This window comes from Salvelinus fontinalis, chromosome 37 (assembly GCF_029448725.1).
Source record: "Salvelinus fontinalis isolate EN_2023a chromosome 37, ASM2944872v1, whole genome shotgun sequence".
Lineage (NCBI taxonomy): Eukaryota > Metazoa > Chordata > Actinopteri > Salmoniformes > Salmonidae > Salvelinus > Salvelinus fontinalis.
Window position 1 is genome coordinate 9207063 of NC_074701.1, and position 20861 is coordinate 9227923.

General features: G+C 45.1%; 1 protein-coding gene across 1 annotated transcript in view; it reads right to left on the reverse strand.

Annotated features, from left to right (window-relative positions):
* The window catches only part of LOC129836081 (tyrosine-protein phosphatase non-receptor type 13-like), a 101012-nt gene that overhangs the window by 17680 nt on the left and 62471 nt on the right, over positions 1-20861 (reverse strand). The window contains exons 22-35 of the mRNA XM_055901853.1: positions 10726-10827; positions 10189-10282; positions 10005-10090; positions 9159-9321; positions 8501-8715; positions 7538-7636; positions 6843-7297; positions 5821-6649; positions 5016-5186; positions 4746-4920; positions 3970-4180; positions 3833-3870; positions 2622-2686; positions 2022-2183 (exon numbers count right to left, since the gene is read on the reverse strand). Coding sequence (XP_055757828.1) covers positions 2022-2183; positions 2622-2686; positions 3833-3870; positions 3970-4180; positions 4746-4920; positions 5016-5186; positions 5821-6649; positions 6843-7297; positions 7538-7636; positions 8501-8715; positions 9159-9321; positions 10005-10090; positions 10189-10282; positions 10726-10827 — 2865 coding nt within the window. The remainder of the gene's footprint in view (positions 1-2021; positions 2184-2621; positions 2687-3832; positions 3871-3969; positions 4181-4745; positions 4921-5015; positions 5187-5820; positions 6650-6842; positions 7298-7537; positions 7637-8500; positions 8716-9158; positions 9322-10004; positions 10091-10188; positions 10283-10725; positions 10828-20861) is intronic.

The following is a 20861-nucleotide window of genomic DNA, read 5'->3' on the forward strand; positions in this document are numbered from 1 at the left end:
TCGTTTTTCAACCACTCCAAAAATGTCTTGTTAAAACAAACTATAGTTTTGGCAAGTCGGTTATGACATCTACTTGGTGCATGACACAAGTCATTTTTCCAAGAATTGTTTACAGAGAGATTATTTGACTTATAATTCACTGTATCACAATTCCAGTGGGTCAGAATCTTGCATACACTAAGTTGACTGTGCCTTTAAACAGCTTGGAAAATTCCAGAAAATGATGTCATGGCTTTAGAAGCTTCTGATAGGCTAATTGACATAATTTGAGTCAATTGGAGGTGTACCTGTGGATGTATTTCAAGGCCTTCCTTCAAACTCAGTGCCTCTTTGCTTAACATCATGGGAAAATCAAAAGAAATCAGCCAAGACCTCAGAAAAAAAATTGTAGACCTCCACAAGTCTGGTTCACCCTTGGGAGCAATTTCCAAATGCCTGAAGGTACCATGTTCATCTGTACAAACAATAGCACGCAAGTATAAACACCATGGGACTACGCAGCCGTCATACATCTCGGGAAGGAGACGCGTTCTGTCTCCTAGAGATGAACGTACTTTGGTGCGAAAAGTGCAAATCAATCCCAGAACAACAGCAAAGGACCTTGTGAAGATGCTGGAGGAAACGGGTACAAAAGTATCCATATCCACAGTAAAACGAGTCCTATATCGACATAACCTGAAAGGCCGCTCAGCAAGGAAGAAGCCACTGCTCCAAAACTGCCATAAAAAAGCCAGACTATGGTTTGCAACTACACAAAGTTCGTACTTTCTGGAGAAATACCCTCTGGTCTGATGAACAAAAATAGAACTGATTGGCCATAATGACCATCGTTATGTTTGGAGGAAAAAGGGGGAGGCTTGCAAGCCGAAGAACACATCCCAACCGTGAAGCATGGGGGTGGCAGCATCATGTTGTGGGGGTGGACAACGACCCCAAGCCTTCTTCCAAAGTTGTGGCAAAATGGCTTAAGGACAACAAAGTCAAGGTATTGGAGTGGCCATCACAAAGCCCTGACCTCAATCCTATAGAAAATGTGTGGGCAGAACTGAAAAAGTGTGTGCGAGCAAGGCTGCCTACAAACCTGACTCAGTTACACCAGCTCTGTCAGGGGAATGGGCCAAAATTCACCCAACTTATTGTGGGAAGCTTGTGGAAGGCTACCCGGAACGTTTGACCCAAGTTAAACAATTTAAAGGCAATGCTACCAAATACTAATTGAGTGTATGTAAACTTCTGACCCACTGGGAGTGTGATGAAAGAAATAAAAGCTGAAATAAATCATTCTCTCTACTATTATTCTGACATTTCACATTCTTCAAATTAAGTGGTGATCCTAACTGACCTAAGACAGGGAATTTTACTAGGATTAAATATCAGGAATTGTGAAAAACTGAGTTTAAATGTATTTGGCTAAGGTGTATGTAAAACTTCTGACTTCAACTGTATTAAAAGTCATGTTTGGACGCATCATCAGTCATGGATGGATCAGTCCTTGATAAGTCACATGTGTGCGAGCTCTGCTCACCCGACCCGAGCCCGACGGGCCCCAACATTATACATCAGGATAGGGTCAGGTAGGGCCTGTTTTCCCATGAATAACTAGGGTACAGGCAGGGCTCGTGTATCACTAATATTTTGAAGCTGAACCCCTTGTTTGTCCTCTGCTGCACAGTACAGTCATATCTGACTAAGATCATAACGAACTGCTTCAACCTCGTCAAATATAAGACGGGAGAGATTATTTCACAGAAAATGTTTCGAGTGACAAAAAATAGCTTAACAACTAAACGCTCTCTTGTGTCTCTTCAATGAGCAGAGCAGCCCAGGTGGAGCCGTTGCTATGGATACTCACAGACTCAAAGCAGCCATGAGTAGAGCGCATGCAGAGCAAGCTGTGCGCAGGGCGCGAGTGACAGACAGAGAGGAGCAACTCATGGATTTACTGTACTAACGGAGGAAGTTATTTCTGATTTCGAGTTTCTGAATGTCGCAGGCATGGCTAGGCCTTAGCGTGTGCGTACCTCAAGCAGTATGTCTCCCACTCTGAGCTGTCCATCCTGCTGCGCCACGCCTCCAGCGCAGATCTCCTTCACTCTGAGCGTGCTTCCGTTGCATCCACCAATCAGAGCAAAGCCCAGACCCCCCCTCTCTGGCTTACACACATATATTTGCAAGATACAGCTCTGAGAGAGGGAGAGGTAGAAGGTACAAATCCAGTCATAGGGGTGAATGCTAACTTCCACTTGAGTCAAATTACTGTGAAAATTCTAGTTAGGGAGCCCTTATCCCGCGATACTTGCAATTACAATTTATCCACTAAGTAGACACTTTTATCCAGAGTGCTATAAGAGCATTCCCAATTCTCTGCCACAGGCTGAGGTAAGCAGTGTTTGAGCAGTAAAATATTAATGCATGAATCAGGTGAGAATGCCCACACAGGCCCCAAGCCGAGAGAACAGATGACTCTAGTTTCAACCTGTGTCATCAGAGAGAGAGAGAAATAGATAGAGAAAGAAAAGTTGGAGAAAGAGACAGAGAGGAAAGATAGAGAAAGAGAGACAGCAAAAGAGAGAGAGGGATAGGTAGATAGAGAGACGGAGAGAGTGAGAGCTAACACTTACGTCTTGATCGGAGGTGACAGAGAGAAGTGGTCTGAATTTCCCAGTGGTCTCGGGCACGGCTTTAGCTAGAGAACAAACAGAGAGACAGAACAAAATAGTTCCATTTCAATGGACAAAAAAGTTTGCTATATTATATTAAGTCCTATGGTCAACCCAAAGGCCAGTGTGGCAGGTAAGGTAAATGATAGCACCTGCTCAATGTTCCTGAATCGTGCTCAATGTAACTTAATCTACTGAGAGATAAAAACAACTTGCAAAGTATTAGAAACATACATCATCGATAATTCATAAGCGAAGGTACCACAACCAATACAGACGTATGATCAAACAAGATCAATCGGACACATATTCATTCCCGTTTTGACCTCGGATAACGTTCCATCCCTCCAGTCACAAAACAAAGCCTCTGCAGAAGCTGTCCACGTCAAACAAAAGTAAAACATTCCCCTGGTGATGATGTATTCCGAACAGGACAGAAACTCACGTTGACCTCCCTCCTCTGTGGCCATTTTGGTGCGCAGGTGTCCTCTCGAACAGGTAGACAACACTGGCCTTTCAGACTGCCCCTCTCTTGTCCCTCTACCTCACCCCTTACTGTCAACAAACAACTAGTGTGTGTGTGTGTGTGTGTGTGTGTGTGTGTGGTCTAATACCCCAGTGGAGGTTTAGATGCTCTGTAATAATTAATCCTGCAGTGGCAGCACAGGCCCTGTCTGTCAACAAACACACACACACTGTCTGTCAGCACCGGGCTACGGCTACAAACACAGACAAAGAGATGACAGAGGAGAGAGACCAATAAAAAAAATGTAGCGAGAGAAAGGTCCCACTGAAATAGTCCATTTCCTTCTCCTTCTTCCACTCTCTCAGGTCACTGAGACCTGGACACAGACAGACAGGACACAGAATCACACACCGTAATGTTGAAAGACCAAACCATGAAGCTTCTGTCTCAGGTAATGTGGTTATCTACCCTGGTAATGATTGATCTGAGAATAGCATCTACCTCGTCAATGAGGCATCAACCTGCCTGGTTACAAACGACTCATGACATCAACTTAACCCATTGCAACACTTAGCCAGCATTCCAGTGTTTCAGTTCGTGTCTGTTTCTATGTGAACCAGCGGTCATATACACCGAGATGAGTCCTGAACGGAACATAGTGGTCACCGGGAGGTTAAAGCATCTCCCTAAATGATCTTATACGCACCATTACTCTTGGCTTTGGGAGTCACAGGCTGGTCATCTCTACAACAAGAAAGAAAAGAAACAGACGGATCATTTAACAAAAGAAACGCATGCGTGCCTACAAAACACACACACACACACTCAGGCAACCCCACACACCTGGTGGCCTTGAGTTTCACTCTGCGCGGAGCGTTCTCGCAGGCCTTGACAGCGTCCTCCAGAGTCATTCCCATGGTGCATCGGCCACAGATGTACAGGATCCTGTCGTTTGGTTGGACGCTGCCTTCCTCACAGGCAGGTGAACCAGGAACCACCTCCAGACAGTAGATCCCCTGCCATTTGCTGCCTATACCACCCGTCAGCTTGATACCTGAGAGATGTGTTCATTAGGAACAAAACAGAAGAAAAAAAGAGTGACGAGGATATACGACCTAAACAACTGAATGTTTTCCGTTGCAAAGTGTTTTGCTATGGTGTGCCCTAATGAACACCATCCAGATATTAGAAATACATACAGACAGAAAGGTTGAAATTGTAACAGAGCACCTTAGTCCTGCATCTGTTACGCACAGCAGGTGTGTCTTCTTAAATACGTGCCTCCTTAATGAGATTGTACAGCACTGACGAAGGCATAGAAGCCGAAACATATGCTCCTTTTTTTGTTCAGCGCTTTTTAGCACTCTGCACGAGGACCTTTTAATATCCTTTGAGCATGGATTAAATTAATATTTTTACAATATTTTTGCATCTCGACCTCCTTGGTTTTTCCTTTTCATGGTTTGAGTGCCTACGTAGTTCTACAAAAAAAAATTATCCCACGCACCGGCCGCCATACATTGCAGCCTGCCTGAGCGCAGACCCTCACACCGGCTTTCTATAATATAGTTCCCCTATCTGATAAATACTAATAGTCACGCTCCCATTCAGTGTTTTACCAAGCTGTCCAGTCGGTGTCTTGTGCAGTATGATGTCTTGCAGGTGGTCTGGAAAAGGTGGAGCTATCAGGTTGGTCACCGCCCTCCCCAGGATCAAACTCAGTCTCCTAGGAGATGACCTCAGGATCGACATGGCAACCTCATCTGTCACATTCGTCATATCCTGGCCGTTGACCTGGGAGTGGGGAATATGGGGGAGACAGGTAAAGATAATGTGTGCCTATGTGTATGTGTGTGTTCCTGTGTGTGTGTCCATGTGTGTGTGCATACCGTGACTAGTCTGTCCCCTGGTCTGAGCCGTCCGTCAGTCTTAGCAGGGTTGTCCAGTATGTCCTGAATGTAGTAGCAGGCATCCAGTTTGCTGCGTGTGATGGTGAACCCAAAACTACCGCTCCACGACTTGGTCAGAACCACACACATCTCAAATTCCTTCATCATGCCCTGGATGGAAAACACAAAGACAGAAAATAGAACAAAAGCCTGGATACTATCTCTGCTGTTTTCTTCAGGGTTTAGGCTTGGGTTTTTGTGAACGCACTTGTGAAAAGTGCTACTTAATGTTTTTGGTAATTGCTTTTATAATTTGTTTTATTAAAATGAAACTTTATTTGACTAGTTAATAGTTAAATAAAGTTAATAAAAAAGTATTATTTACAATGACGGCCTACAATGGCGACGCTGGGCCAATTGTGATTCCCTATGGGACACCCAATCACAGCCAGCTGTGATGCAACCTGGTTTAGAACCAGGGGCTGTAGTGACGTCTCTACAGCCCCTGGTTCAAGATGCAGTTCTATACCACTGCGCCACTCGGGATCCCTATGAATAAAGTTCAATCAAATGCCATTAGAACGAAAAATTGATCTGCACACTGGTATATCCTCCCAAAGTGTTGTTTAATAGGACAACATTTCAACCCCAAACTATGGCTGCGTCAGGAAAATAATACTGACAGATGTATTTTTTGTTCTACATTATCCTCTTTAATCCAGCACCTAGGAAAGTGATTTTATGGATGTGATAAAAAAAAATAAAAAAAATATTTAAATGTAATGTCATTGACATTAAGTCTCACTTTTCTGGGATCCTCCTCATTCTCATCCTCATCTTCATCCTCCTCCCCTTCTGTCTCCTGTCTCCAGGTAGGGTGTGTATGTGGGAGAGGTGCAGCCTGAATGGGGGGAGAGAGTGAGGACAAGGGAGGCTGGGGAGAGGGGTGGCGTGCGGCGGGTTGCGAGGGGGGCAATGTGTCAGGGGGCTGGGGATTGTATTGGATGACTGAACGAGTGATGTTGGAGGCATTGGTAGTCTTGAATGTGATGCTGTGTTTACGATCGGAGGTGATGCTGTGTTTACGATCGGAGGTGATGCTTTGTTTACGATCGGAGGTGATGCTTTGTTTACGATCGGAGGTGATGCTTTGTTTGCGATCAGAGGTCCTGGATTTGGGGTTGGAGGTATGGGAGGAGAGGCTGGGAAGAGGAGGTGTAGCATGCTGGGGCTGGAGAGGATGCACCGAGTGGCTGATGTTGAGGTCAGACATCCTAGAGGAAAGGCTGAATGTAGGCCTAGAGGAGGGCTGAGATGGTGTCTGCTGGACAGAGGTGGTTTGCGATGACAAATTGGGGTTTGTTGAGCTTGTGGTTTGCGAGAACAAGCTGTGGGGGATGGAAGTACTTTTGGGGGTGGTGGATCGGACCCTAGTAGGGGGGGTGGATCTGGTCCTGGGGGTATGAGAGGTAGTGTGTGGAGCCACACTGGGGGTACATGAGGTGTTTGAGGTGAGGCTAGAGGGACTGTCCGAAGTCGAACTGATGGTCAAGTATTCTTTATCAGCCAGAATGGTTATTCCATCACCCATAAGGCAGTATGTTAAACTGCCGTCCGCCTCTTCTCTGATGCCACTGGAAGTACATACAGGGTTCATTCACAGTTGTGTGTGTGTGTTTGTCTGTGTATTTATTTTCATTTAATTGATCCTTTAATTACACAGGTAAATCACATTGAAAATAAAAATGTATTTTACATGAGCGACCTGTTTCTAAAAGGCAGCAATCAATAATTTGTTCTGTACTTAAAATGTTACATCAACGTTACCTGGTGTACACGGGACTGGTACTGGTCTTGGCCCCGACAGATGCCGAGCTCATTTCTTCGGAAACTTCCTCGTCCTCGTCCACAACCGACAACTCTTCACTGTCTCCTGCGTCACTTCTGCTGGCGAGGGAGATGGGGGAAGGGGGTGAGGGAGGAGTGGGAGAGGGTGAGGAGGGCTGGTTCTCGGCTGCGTCCATCTCACGGTCTTGACTATCCCGACTCTGTTGAGTCTTCGGACCTCCAGAGGGCTCAGGGTATTTGTCTGTTTGGCTGGCCTGCATGGAAGACTGATCCTGGGCTTGTGATGTCTGCATTGGCTCCTTCTGGGCCTGGTTTTCTTGGTTGTACTGATGGTTCTGGTATGCCTGTAGCTTGAGCAGCTGGCTATAATCTTCCTCTAGCCTGATGTCTAGAGACTTGGACCTCACCCCACGGGTTGGAAACAAGAAAGGAACCTATTTAAAGAGAGAGATTACAACTCAGTGGTCAATGTGTGTGTGTGTGTGTGTGTGTGTGTGTGTGTGTGTGTGTGTGTGTGTGTGTGTGTGTGTGTGTGTGTGTGTGTGTGTGTGTGTGTGTGTGTGTGTGTGTGTGTCTATTTATCTGTGAGCCTGTTTTTCTCTGTGTGTGTCTGTGTGTGTGTGTGTGTCTGTGTGTGTGTGTGTGTGTGTGTGTGTGTGTGTGTGTACACTCACCAGTGTGTCAGCATCCAGTTGAGACAGCACTCCAAGAGCAGGTCTGCAGAGAGTCAGGTGGACCTCAGACGGAGGCCCGCGGAGCAGGAACAACACCCTCTGTGGATGAGAGGTCAAGGGTCAGTACAAGGAATTTTTCGGTATGTGTGTGGGTCAGTCTGCTGGGGAGGGCAGGGGCATATTGGTCAGGAGTGCTCCGTATCTGCTGCATTTATTTGCCACTGTACTTTGTGCACTAATGTAAAAATGTATGGTTATTTTGGTGGGCCACAGATACATGCAGTACCCCTTTGCCACCAAGCGTTCCATGACAACAACTCATTTGCATGTCAACTACACTGCCGTCTCAGTCCGACCGCTGTGTAATCCATAGTTCAGAGCCATAGGTGAGACATACAGAGTTCATTTCTGTTAGATCAGATTAGGGGAGTAACTGTGATGTGGCACAGAGAGCAAAGGAGGTCGAGAGAGAGGGCTTAATAAAGCACAGAGCTAACATACAGGTAGATGCACTGCATTCGGACACTAACTGAAACCTCTTTCCAGAAACTAGAACCAAATATTGCATGCACTAGCTAGCTAGATGCCACCAACAGAACTACCCAAACGTTCTGGTTAAAATCTTCACCTCCTCTTCAGCAACCACCTCCAGAAAATCATCACTCGTTAAAACAAGCTGTGATGCTGACGCACCAGATCCTGATTCGTTAAAAGAACATACAAAAAGACAAAGAACGTCATTAGTGACGCTCTTGCGCCTCATCGGTAGACCACCCCCCTCCCCCCTCTCAGATTCAGCAAGGTACGCCAACATATGAAAATACTTAACGCCGAACCCTAACATACTTTTAACACAACGCTAACCCCAACCACCTCATTCACACTCACCGACAGGACACAATTCTTCCTATCTGGCTCGAGGGACCATGAGAAAGAGATTTGTACAAGAAAGACATTGTGTACCTGGTAGCTGAGGCCTTTAACCCATTGTCCATTAACAGCCAATATGACGTCTCCTTCTCTGATCTGTCCTGACTCCTGCGCTGGTTGACCCTGGAAAAGGGTTTTGATCCGCACCACACTGCTGCCCTGGTCACAACCACTGTTCAGCTCACTGATGTAGAAGCTGAAGCCCAAACCGCACAGGCTCTTCTTCAACAGCACCTTCAGAGTGTTGTCTGAGAAGAGCGCAAACAGTCATCATTATTTTAGGAGTGTTTGAGAGAGGGGGAGGGTGATTCCGCTTCACATCATTATTTACATGCACCAACAAGCATTTTCTGCTGTTGAACTTATTTCATTTCATTGTACCCCTCCACCAGACTGGAATGTGTGTAAAACAGTAAAACCAAGACCAAGACCGAGTTCTGTACATATGTACGGACGCATGCACACGCACACGCTGACACACACGCACGTGCAGGCACACATTGAGCTATAAGGCTGCTCTCAGGGGACTGGGGGTGTGTCGGGGCTGTCTGTGTCTGTGACAGCCAACACAATGTAGCTGTCAGATAAGTCACAGCCACCTCGGGGGAGTCTGAGTGTGTGTCTGCCTGGTTGTGTGCCTATATGTTTGTGTGTGTGTGAGAGTGTGTGTATGTGTGCCCTCTCCTCTCACCATCAGTGACAAAGCTGTAGTCCTTGGTCTTGCCACTCAAGGTCATCTCCATGGAGCTGTCTCTCCTGAGACTTCCTGATTGGCTCTGTGAAGCTGAGCGGGGGCGATTCGCTCCCGCCTCCAACACCACCTGGGGCTCCCTCTCTAAAAGCAGACTCACCACCTAACACACACACATGGGCACACAAGCAGGCAGACACACACACACACACACACACATGAGCACACAAGCAGGCACACACACACACACACACACACACACACACACACACACACACACACACACACACACACACACACACACACACACACACACACACACACACACACACACACACACACACACACACACACACACACACACACACAAGCAGGCAGACACACACACACAGACACACAGTGAACATACACACAGCGTCCACACACACACAACGATCATGCACACAGAAAAAACAAAACAGCTAAAATCACAGAATTATGTCCGACAGGGAGACAGTGTTGTTTAGAGACTCATTATGCTAGTGAAGTCATGTGAGAAAATAGCTAGATTTGTTATGTTATTTGTTTTTGTCCTGGAATCATGGGATTTACATAACCTAGTGTTTGGACAGGGGTTGACTGGGCTAAGCTGTATGTTAACACAATGTTAGAGATGTGGCCCGGGTGTCAGCATGCTAACGTCAGCAAGCCTAAAGGCCGAGGCTAAAGCTCATTAGCAAGGGCTAAAATAACAACAACTGAAAACATATGGTTTGCCCTGCCACTCTCAGAGAGAAAGAGAGAGAAGGAAAGAGAGGTGAGGATAAAGAGCGAGAGAAAGATGGAGTGTGTGTGTGTGCATCGTACCTCTCCAGTCTTCTTCAGGCACTCCACGGCCTGTTTGTGTGTTACACCTCGTAGGTTGGACCCATCAACTTCCAGCAGTCGGTCACCTGTCATACATACGCACGTGATTGATCAGTGATGTCTGGTTACCTATTTGAATGTGTGAAGCTAGTCTGGTATTGGTTGATTAGTGATGTTTGGTTACCTATCTGAATGCGCCCGTCCTGCTCAGCAGCGGCCCCTGGCACCAGACTCTTGATGTATATCCCCTCGTACCGAACACAGCTGTTCATTCCACCCTGTAGGGCACAACACATACTGTATCCCATACTGTACTGTATATATCATAGCTTCTACCCCTGGCCCTGGCCCTAGCCTCAGACTACTGCCTCTAACACTAACACAGTTGTTGACTCCCCTATAGAGAACATATAACATACTGCATTAAGTATAGGAGACTGCGAGTAGGGGCTATTCAAATGCACTAGAGATTGTTTTGATCATGACACCTAAACCCTAACCTGACCCCTAACCTCCACCCTATAGAAGAATGTGTACTGTAGATTGGTGTGACTGAGATAGTAGTAGTATTATAGGTGGAAATTAGGAATATAATTGCTAGAAGCGACAAAGCAATTTGACTGGAACACTCATGAGTACACATTCTAGTTATTCTGTTTCTATGGCATGGCCAAGGTGTGGAGTTGGGAAGCACTACTGTAACATATATAGATTTACTCACAGCTACACTTATGCCCAGGCTGCCATTGGCCTTATGCAGCTCCACCACAAGCTGTTTCCTGGCTGTCAGACTGCAGATAGAGGGAGACCTGGAACACACCTCCTGGAAGGGGAGGGGGAGGGAGAAAGGAGGGAAAGAGGGGGAGAAAGTGAGCGGGACAGAGAGAGAGATAGGGGAGGTGGTAAGAGGTAGGGGAGTGTGTGAGAGAAAGAGAGAGAAAATGAACGAATGCCAAGAATGCTATCACGTCGTGGATTCTACAGCTCTTGTTTACAATAGCGTCGTACAAATAAACGTATTCTAAATTTCCTGAACTCGAGCCTTAATCCAGTTATCCATTAGCCACGAACATGACCGGCTAACCTATTATCCCATTAAGTCGCCATCCGAGTCTCTTGAACAAGTAGAATTTTCCAAGAAAATCACATCCTATCCTATACCACACAACCATTCTCTTAAGGTTGTCAGTAGCGTAAAACACACAAAATTCATATGACCAACAGAACCCTTCACTTGACCTCCTCACACAAGGGTTTCCAGCATACACAGCTTTCGACAGCTGCTATGCTATAGCTATATCATTGAGTTAATGAGCCATTCGCAGTTTCTCTGTACTTCAGGGTGTTTCTCATACAACCATGCTCTACACGTTCACGCTCAGAGTTCGTTCTCCATGAGCGTTCTATTGAGTACGTTCTTGTGGGGGACGAGAGTGTGGAGAACGCATTCAGCTGCAGGATCGGGGCATCACCAGTACAGAGCTTGCTCAGGAATGGCAGCAGGCAGGTGTGAGTGCATCTGCACGCACAGTGAGGCAAAGACTTTTGGAGGATGGCCTGGTGTCAAGAAGGGCAGCAAATAAGCCACTTCTCTCCAGGAAAAACATCAGGGACAGACTGATATTCTGCAAAAGGCACAGGGATTGGACTGCTGAGGACTGGGGTAAAGTTATTTTCTCTGATGAATCCCCTTTCCGATTGTTTGTGGCATCCGGAAAAAAGCTTGTCCGGAGAAGACAAGGTGAGCGCTACCATCAGTCCTGTGTCATGCCAACAGTAAAGCATCCTGAGACCATTCATGTGTGGGGTTGCTTCTCAGCCAAGGGAGTGGGCTCACTCACAATTTTGCCTGAGAACACATCCATGAATAAAGATTGGTACCAACACATCCTCCGAGAGCAACTTCTCCCAACCATCCAGGAACAGTTTGGTGACGAACAATGCCTTTTCCAGCATGATGGAGCAACTTGCCATAAGGCAAAAGTGATAACTAAGTGTCTCAGGGAACAAAACATTGGTATTTTGGGTCCATGGCCAAGAAACTCCCCAGACCTTAATCCCATTGAGAACTTGTGGTCAATCCTCAAGAGGCGGGTGGACAAACAAAAACCCACAAATTCTGACAAACTCCAAGCATTGATTATGCAAGAATGGGCTGCCATCAGTCAGGATGTGGCCCAGAAGTTAATTGACAGCGTGCCAGGGCAGATTACAGAGGTCTTGAAAAAGAAGGGTCAACACTGCAAATATTGACTCTCTGCATCAACATCATGTAATTGTCAATAAAAGCCTTTGACACTTATGAAATACTTGTAATTATACTTTATTATTCCATAGTAACATCTGACAAAAATATCTAAAGACACTGAAGCAGCAAACTTTGTGGAAATTAATATTTGTGTCATTCTCAAAACTTTTGGCCACGACTGTAGAGTAAAATCCATGTGCAACACAGCAAAATAAGCTGACCGAAATAACTCTTTAAAAAACTTTCCTGGAATCCATCGCCAGCACTTGTCGGCAATCGCAAACGCCATCAACACAAAGTTTGTCAAGATGTCCTAGTCATTTCCACTCCACAAACATTCAGCTCGGTCTCCTTTCCTGCCAGCCCCCTCACTGCCCACCATTTCATTGGGGGATCTGTATAGTAGACTGGCCTCCATCAACTGTCACAAATCCCCTGGCCATGACATGATACCTCCAAGAATATTGAAGGACTTTGCATGTGAGATCAGCGTTCCTCTCTGTGACATAATCAACAGGTCCTTCACATTTATCATCCCTGGACAATGGAAAGAGACCACTGTTGTCCCCATACCGAAATCTACCCCACAAAACATTGAAGAACTGAGGCCGATCTCATTAACATCTCAACTGCGAACAGTTTGCTGCACACTGGATCCCGAGGGACATCACGCCAAAACTAGATCCTACTCAGTTTGGACAGAACTGCTCCATGGCACACTGTCTGGTCAGTATGATGAACTTTGTAACACTTTACTTTAGGTGTCCTTATGAATGCATATCAATCAATCAAATGTATTCATAAAGCCCTTTTTACATCAGCCGATGTCACAAAGTGCTGTACAGAAACCCAGCCAAAACGCCAAACAGCAAGCAATGCAGATGTAGAAGCACAGTGGCTAGGAAAAACTCCCCAGAAAGGCCAGAACCTAGGAAGGAACCTAGAGAGGAACCAGAAATAAAGCCTTTATTACAGCTACATAACACATTATATCATCTGTCATAAGCAGTTTTGAGTTGTTATGAGTAACAGCATAAGATGATATAAAACTAGTCGTAATGGGTGGTCTAGATGACTGTTCATCCTGTTGTCATTTGCTTGAATGTCAACTGCTAATAACAACTGCTATTACACAGTCTGCATGACAAATATGTGATTACATGCTACATAAGAGTCTACACACCAGGTGTTATGACAGGTGTTATGTCATTTACCAACCTCTGTGTCACAATATTACATTTAAATGAAATTATTGGCATCATAGCCATGTCAAATGCCATTAAAGTGTGCACAGACTCTTTAACCTCAAACTCTGACGCCCCCTGGTGGCATTTTCTAAACAACGCATAACATTGTATACTACCCTCATTAAGTACATTTCAGTTTCAATATTATAAGGCTTACATGCTTAATACTGTTAGAAAGTGCAGAACTGTGAGAACACAGAGGCCAGTGCACTTCAGAGCTAAAACCAAGCTATGAGGTCGAGGGAATTGTCCGTAGAGCTCCGAGACAGGATTGTGTCGAGGCACAGATCTGGGAAAGGGTATGAGAACATTTCTGCAGCATTGAAGATCCCCAAGAACACAGTGGCCACCATTCTTAAATGGTAGAAGTTTAGAACCACCTAGAGCTTGCAGCCCGGCCAAACTGAACAATCATGGGAGAATGGCCTTGGTCGGGAGGTAACCAAGAACCTGATGGTCACTCTGACAGAGCTCCAGAGTTCCTCTGTGGAGATGGGAGGACATTCCAAAAGGACAACCATCTCTGCATGGTAGAGTGGCCATACGGAAGCCACTCCTCAGGAAGAGGCACAAGACAGCCCGCTTGGAGTTTGCAAAAGGCACCTAAAGGACTCAGACCATGAGAAACAAGATTCTCTGGTCTGATGAAACCAAGACTGAACTCTTTGGCCTGAATGCCAAGCGTCACGTCTGCAGGGCATCTGGCACCATCCCTACGCTGAAGCATTATGGTGGCAACATCAGGATCTAGGGAAAGATGAACAGAGAAAGGTACAGAGCGATCCTTGATAAAAAGCGCTCTGGAGCAGGTTAGGACCTCAGACTGGGGCGAAGGTTCACCTTTCAACAGGACAACGACCCTAAGCACACAGCCAAGACAACGCTGGAGTGGCTTCGGGTCTCTGAATGTCCTAGACTGGCCCAGCCAGAGCCCGGACATGAACCCGATCTAACATCTCTGGAGATCTGAAAATAGCTTTGTAGCAACACACCCCATTCAACCTGACAGAGCTTGAGAGGATCTGCAGAATAGAATGGGAGAAACTCCCCAAATACAGGTGTGCCAAGTTTGTAGTGTCATACCCAAGAAGAATCGAGGCTGTAATCGTTGCCAAAGATGCTTCAACAAAGAACTGAGTAAAGGGTCTGAATACTTATGTAAATTTGATATCAGTTTTAATTTTTAATACATTTGCAAACATTTCTAAAAACCTGTTTTTGCTTTGTCATTGTGGAGCATTGTGTGTAGATTGATGAGGGGGGAAAACAATTTATTCCATTTTAGATTAACCTGTTAAGGCTGGGGGCGTTGTTGTCACTATTTATGCTAATCGTGTAATTTTTGAAACGGCTTCCTACAAAATTCTTGATCGTACAATATGCATATTATTATTATTATTGGATAGAAAACAGTCTATAGTTTCTATAGGAGTTGAAATTTTGTCTCTAAGTGGAACGGAACCCATTCTATAGCAATTTCCCTGACATGGAGTCAGATTTCAGAAATTTTGGCCACTGTTCTGGAGTCAGTTTTAAGCCCACTGTTATTCCTATGAGTATACGGACACTGCTTACGTCTTCCCCTGGATGCCTTTACGTGATGACGATTTGAATGGGGTCGATTGCGCGTTCACAGGCACTATAAATTAAAAAACCCTGTAGGTAGGAGTTCCTTTCCAGCTGCGTCATGCGCGTGGAGGACATCGACCTGCTATTTTTCCAAGCGTTAGTTTAGCCTGTTATATTTCTCTGGTCATGTTTTTACTCGTTATAGGAGTTAAAAACATCATAAGGTAGTTAATTTAAAGCGTTTTATAGCAATTTATATCCGTTTAGTGCGATATTGGGACATTTATTTCTGAAACGCTGTGAATCGCTGGGCACGCTTCCAGTTCATCCCGAACGCAGTTGGCATTTCCACATGGCAAGAGGACAGCTTTCCACCAAAAGACGATTAGACCCAAGAAAGGATCCTTTGCCCAAGATACTGATGGAAGAACAGCTCAAAGTAGGAAATTTTTATTATGATAAATCGTGTTTCTGTCGAAAAATGTTAGTGGCTTAGGACGCCATGTTTTTTGACGTAGCTTCGCTTGGCGCAAACTGTATTGAAAAGTAAGGATAATTTAAAAAATGTAATTCCGCGATTGTATTAAGAATTAAATTGTCTATCAATCGCTGTCCACCCTATATTTTTTAGTCACGTTTATGAGTATTTATGTATACGAGTAGATCACTGTCTAATATGGCGCACGGACATTTTCTCACCAGCTGGGCTACTTTTGTCATTGTGTAACCATGATTTTGGTGGCTAAATATGCACATTTTTGAACAAACTGTATATGTATGTTGTAATGTGATGTTACAGGGGTGTCATCTGAAGAATTCTGAGAAGGTTAGTGAAAAAAATAATATATTTTGGCGATGTTTACGTTATGGCTCTCTTTGGCTAGAATCAATGCTGGGGTAATGTTTGCACATGTGCTATGCTAATATAACGATTTATTGTGTTTTCGCTGTAAGACACTTAGAAAATCTGAAATATTGTCTGTATTCAAAGGATCTGTGTCTTTCGATTAGTGTATGCTGTGTATTTTTACGAAATGTTTGATGATTATTAAGTAGGTAAACACGTTGCTCTATGTAGTTATTCTAGTCCATTTGTGACGGTGGGTGCAATTGTAACCTATGCCATCTACCTGAAATATGCACTTTTTTCTAACAAAACCTATCCCATACCATAAATATGTTATCAGACTGTCATCTGATGAGTTTTTTTCTTGGTTAGGGGCTATAAATATCTTAGTTTAGCCGAATTAGTGATAGCTACTGTTGTTGGTGGACAAAGAAAAATGGTGGATTATGCTAATGTGTTTTTAGCTAATAGATTTACATCTTTACATATTGTGTCTTCCCTGTAAAACATTTTAAAAATCGGACATGTTGGCTGGATTCACAAGATCTGTGTCTTTCATTAGCTGTATTGGACTTTAATGTGTGAAAGTTAAATATTTTAAAAAAATATTTTTTTTGAATTTCGCGGCTCTGCCTTTTCAGTGGGGGTGGGGTGCCGCTAGCGGCACTCTAGTCCCAGACAGGTTAAGGCTGTAACGTAACAAAATGTGGAAAAAGTGAAGGGGTGTGAATACTTACCGAATGCACTGTAAGTACAGTGCCTTCAGAAAGTATTCACACCCCTTGACTTTTTACAGATTTTGTTGTGTTACAGACTGACTATAAAATGGATTAACTTTAGATTTTTTGGTCACTGGCCTACACCCAGAATACCCCATAATGTCAAAGTGTAATTATGCTTTTGGAAATTGACAAATTAATTAGAATGAAAAGCTAAAAGTCAATAAGTATTCAGTCACTACAAAGATACAGGCATCCCTCCTAACTCAGTTGCCAGAGAGGAAGGAAACCACTTAGGGATTTCACCATGAGGCCAATGATGTCTTTAAGACAGTTAGAGTTTAATGGCTGTGACAGGAGAACGAACTGAGGATGGATCAACAATATTATACTTACGAGACGGAAGCCTGAACAGAGTAAAAATATTCCAATAAAGGTACTAAAGTAAAACTGCAAAAAATTTCCTGAATGTCCTGAATACAAAGAGTTATATTTGGGCAAAATCCAACAACACATCACTTCATCATGTTATGGGTATTCTTGTCAGCAGCAAGGGCTAGGGAATTTGTTGAGGATAAAAAAAAAAGAAATAGAGCTAAGCACAGGGAAAATTCTAGAGGAAAACCAGGTTCCGTCTGTTTTCCAACAGACACTGGGAGACAAATTCACCTTTCAGCAGGACAATAACCTAAAACACAAGGCCAAATATACACTGCAGTTGCTTACCAAGATGACATTGAATTTTCCTGAGTGGCCAAGTTAATTAGCTAGAGAATCTATGGGAAAACTTGAAAGTGGCTGGCTAGCAATGATCAACAACCAACTTGACAGAGCTTGAAGAATTTGAAAAATAATACATGTGCAAATATTGTACATTTCCAGGTGTGCAAAGCTCTTAAAGACTTACCCAGAAAAACTCACAGCTGTAATCGCTGCCAAAGGTGATTCTAACATGTATTGACTCAGGGGTGTGAATACTTATGTAAATAAGATACACTACATGACCAAAAGTATGTGGACACCTGCTTTTTGAACATCCCCTTCCAAAATCATGGGCATTAATATGGAGTTGGTCCCCCTTCTCTGCTACTGTATAACAGCCTCCACTCTTCTGGGAAGGCTTTCTACTAAAAGTTGAAAATTGCTGCGGGGACTTGCTTCCATTCAGCCACAAGAGCATTAGTGAGGTCGGGAACTGATTAGGCCTGGCTCGCAGTTGGCATTCCAATTCATCCCAAAGGTGTTCGATATAGTTGCAGTCAGGCCAGTCAAGTTCTTCCACACCGATCTTGACAAACCATTTCTGTATGGACCTCGCTTTGTGCACTTGGGCATTGTCTAACAGAAACAGTAAAGGGCCTTTCCTAAACTGTTGCCACCAAGTTGGAAGCCTAGAATCCTTTAGAATGTAATTGTATGCAATAGCGTTAAGATTTCACTTCACTGGAACTAAATCCCAGACCATTATTCCTCCTACACCAAACTTTACAGTTGGCACTACGCATTCGGGCAGGTAGCTTTCTTCTGGCATCTGCCGAACACAGATTTGTCCATTGGACTACCAGATGGTGAAGCGTGATTCATCACTCCAGAGAACGCATTTCCACTACTCCAGAGTCCAATGAAGCCAGTCTTTACACCACTCCAGCTGACGCTTGACATTGTGATCTTAGGCTTGTTTGCGGCTACTCGACCATGGAAACCCATTTCATTAAGTTCTTGTGCTGACGTTGCTTCCAGAGGCAATTTGTAATTGGGTATTGACTGTTGCAACCGAGGAAAGATGATTTTTACGTGCTACACCACTCGACGGGCCAGTTCTGTGAGCTTGTGGTCTTCAGTAAGGCAATTCTACAGCCAATGTTTTCCTATATGGAGATTGCATGGCTGTGTCCTCAGTTGTATACACCTGCCAGCAACATTATGGCTGAAATAGCTGAATCCACTAATTTGAAGGGGTGTCCACATACACTACTGTTCAAAAGTTTGGGGTCACTTAGAAATGCCCTTGTTTTTGAAAGAAAAGCACATTTGTTGTCCATTAAAATAACACCAAATTGATCAGAAATACAGTGTAGACATTTTTAATGTTGTAAATGACTATTGTAGCTGGATTTTGTAGCAGATGTAGCAGATTTTTAATGGAATATCTACATTGTGTACAGAGGCCCATTATCAGCAACCATCACTCCTGTCTTCCAATGGCACATTGTATTAGCTAATCCAAGTTTATCATTAAAAGGCTAATTGATCATTAGAAAACCCTTTTGCAATTACGTTAGCACAGCTGAAAACTTGTGCTGATTAAAGAAGCAATGGAACTGGCATTCTTTAGTGTAATGAATTCGCAGGGAGAAAAAGGTGTAGATTCCCGCACAGAGCGCGCAGATGTTTATTAAGCCTTTGCAGAAGGCAGGAAACATGGTCACAGGCAGTCAAAAAACAAACAATACCTCAACCCTACAAACAGAAAAAAAATGTACTAAATAGGGAGCTGATGAGAAACGAACACAATGAAAGACAGAGCTGCGTTCCAGAACACAAAGAAACAGGGCTACAAGGAAGACTCCTGATGACCCAACGGCACAGGAGGGTGGAGCGGGAGGGGGAGCAGAGGCGGACGCCTACCTCGGGGGCGAGGTCCGGCAGGCTGGTTCAACGAGGTCGTGGACTGACCCGACATTCTGCGTCGAGGCTGATGTCCAATGGGTCTGTTCGGGGGTTGACCCCGAGGTTAGGGAGCGAGACGATCATGGTGAAATGCCTGAATCATATCTGGGTCGAGGATGTCTTGGTCGGGGACCCAGGACCGGTCTTCAGGGCCATAACTTTCTACTTAGTGGACTGGATGCGACCTCAGGCGTTTGGAATCAAGGGTGGCCCGCATGGCGTAGGTAGGTTCCCCTTTGACGTCCAACGGTGGGGGCGCACTGCGGGTAGAGACTGGAGGATGAAGAGGACTGTAGGGGACCGGTTTTAAAAGAGACATATGGAAGGACGAGGATATTTGGTACTAACAGAGGTAACTGGAGGCGGTACGTGACAGGGTTGATGCGATGGGTTATCTTGAAGGGACCAATGATGAGAGGACATCACTTTTTGCAGGGGAGGCTTAGCCGGATGTCTCTGGTAGAGAGTCACACGCTGTCCGGGGTGAAAGAGTGGCGTAGGTCGGCAGAGTCTGTCGGCAAAGCATTTCTGGGTATTAGAGGCTTCCTGCAGATGCCGGTGAGGGGTCTCCCATACCCTCTCACAACGCCGAAACCAGTCGTCGAAAGCTGGGACAGTACCAGGCTCCGCCTCCCAGGGAAACATGGACGGTTGGTAACCAAGAACACACTGAAACGGAGTAAGGCGGAGGGATGAGTGCATGAGTGAGTTCGGAGCGTATTCGGCCATATACCGACTCCAGTCGTGTGGAGAGGCAGAACATTGTTGGCGGTGGTACTTCCCCATTTCTTGGTTTAGGCGTTCCGTCTGCCCGTTGGTCTGGGGGTTGTACCCGGAGGAGAGGCTGAGGGCGACCCCTAGTCGGTCACAAAAGGCTCGCCACACCCGGAAGACAAACTGGGGCCTGCGGTCAGAGACGATGTCCTCTGGAATCCCATACAGACGGAACACCTGCTGGAGCATACACTCTAACTCCATGGCGTTAGGTAGATGAGGAAGAGGATACAAACAACACATTTTTGAAAAACGGTCTACTAGGACAAGGATGGTGGTGTTACCAGAGGATTCAGGAATGTCTGTGATGAAGTCAACAGCTATGTGGGACCAAGGTCTGTGAGGGATTGGCAAAGGTTGAAGCTTCCCGGAAGGGAGATGACAAGGGCTTTCGGTTTGGGCGCAGACTGGACAGGAGAGTACGTAATCCCTTATGTCAGATGCCAGTGAGTACCACCAGAACTTCCGGGCTAAAAGTTTGGTGGATCGTGCAATGTCCATATGTCCTGACCCCAAGGACGTGTGACACCATTGCATCAGTTAGGGTCTAACAGCTGCTGGTACGTAACTCTTCCCAGCTGGTGTCTCAGGAGGAGCCGGGTCTGAGGATAGGGCTTCTTGTAGGCAGAGTGAACCTCCCACTGTACTGGTCCCATAATGCAAGAGGAATGAAGAATGGGTGTAGGGTCGGAGTTACTGGTCGGAAGGTCAAACTGGCGGGAGAGAGCATCAGCTTTTACGTTTTTCTTACCAGGGATGTAAGTAACATGAACATGGCAGCGT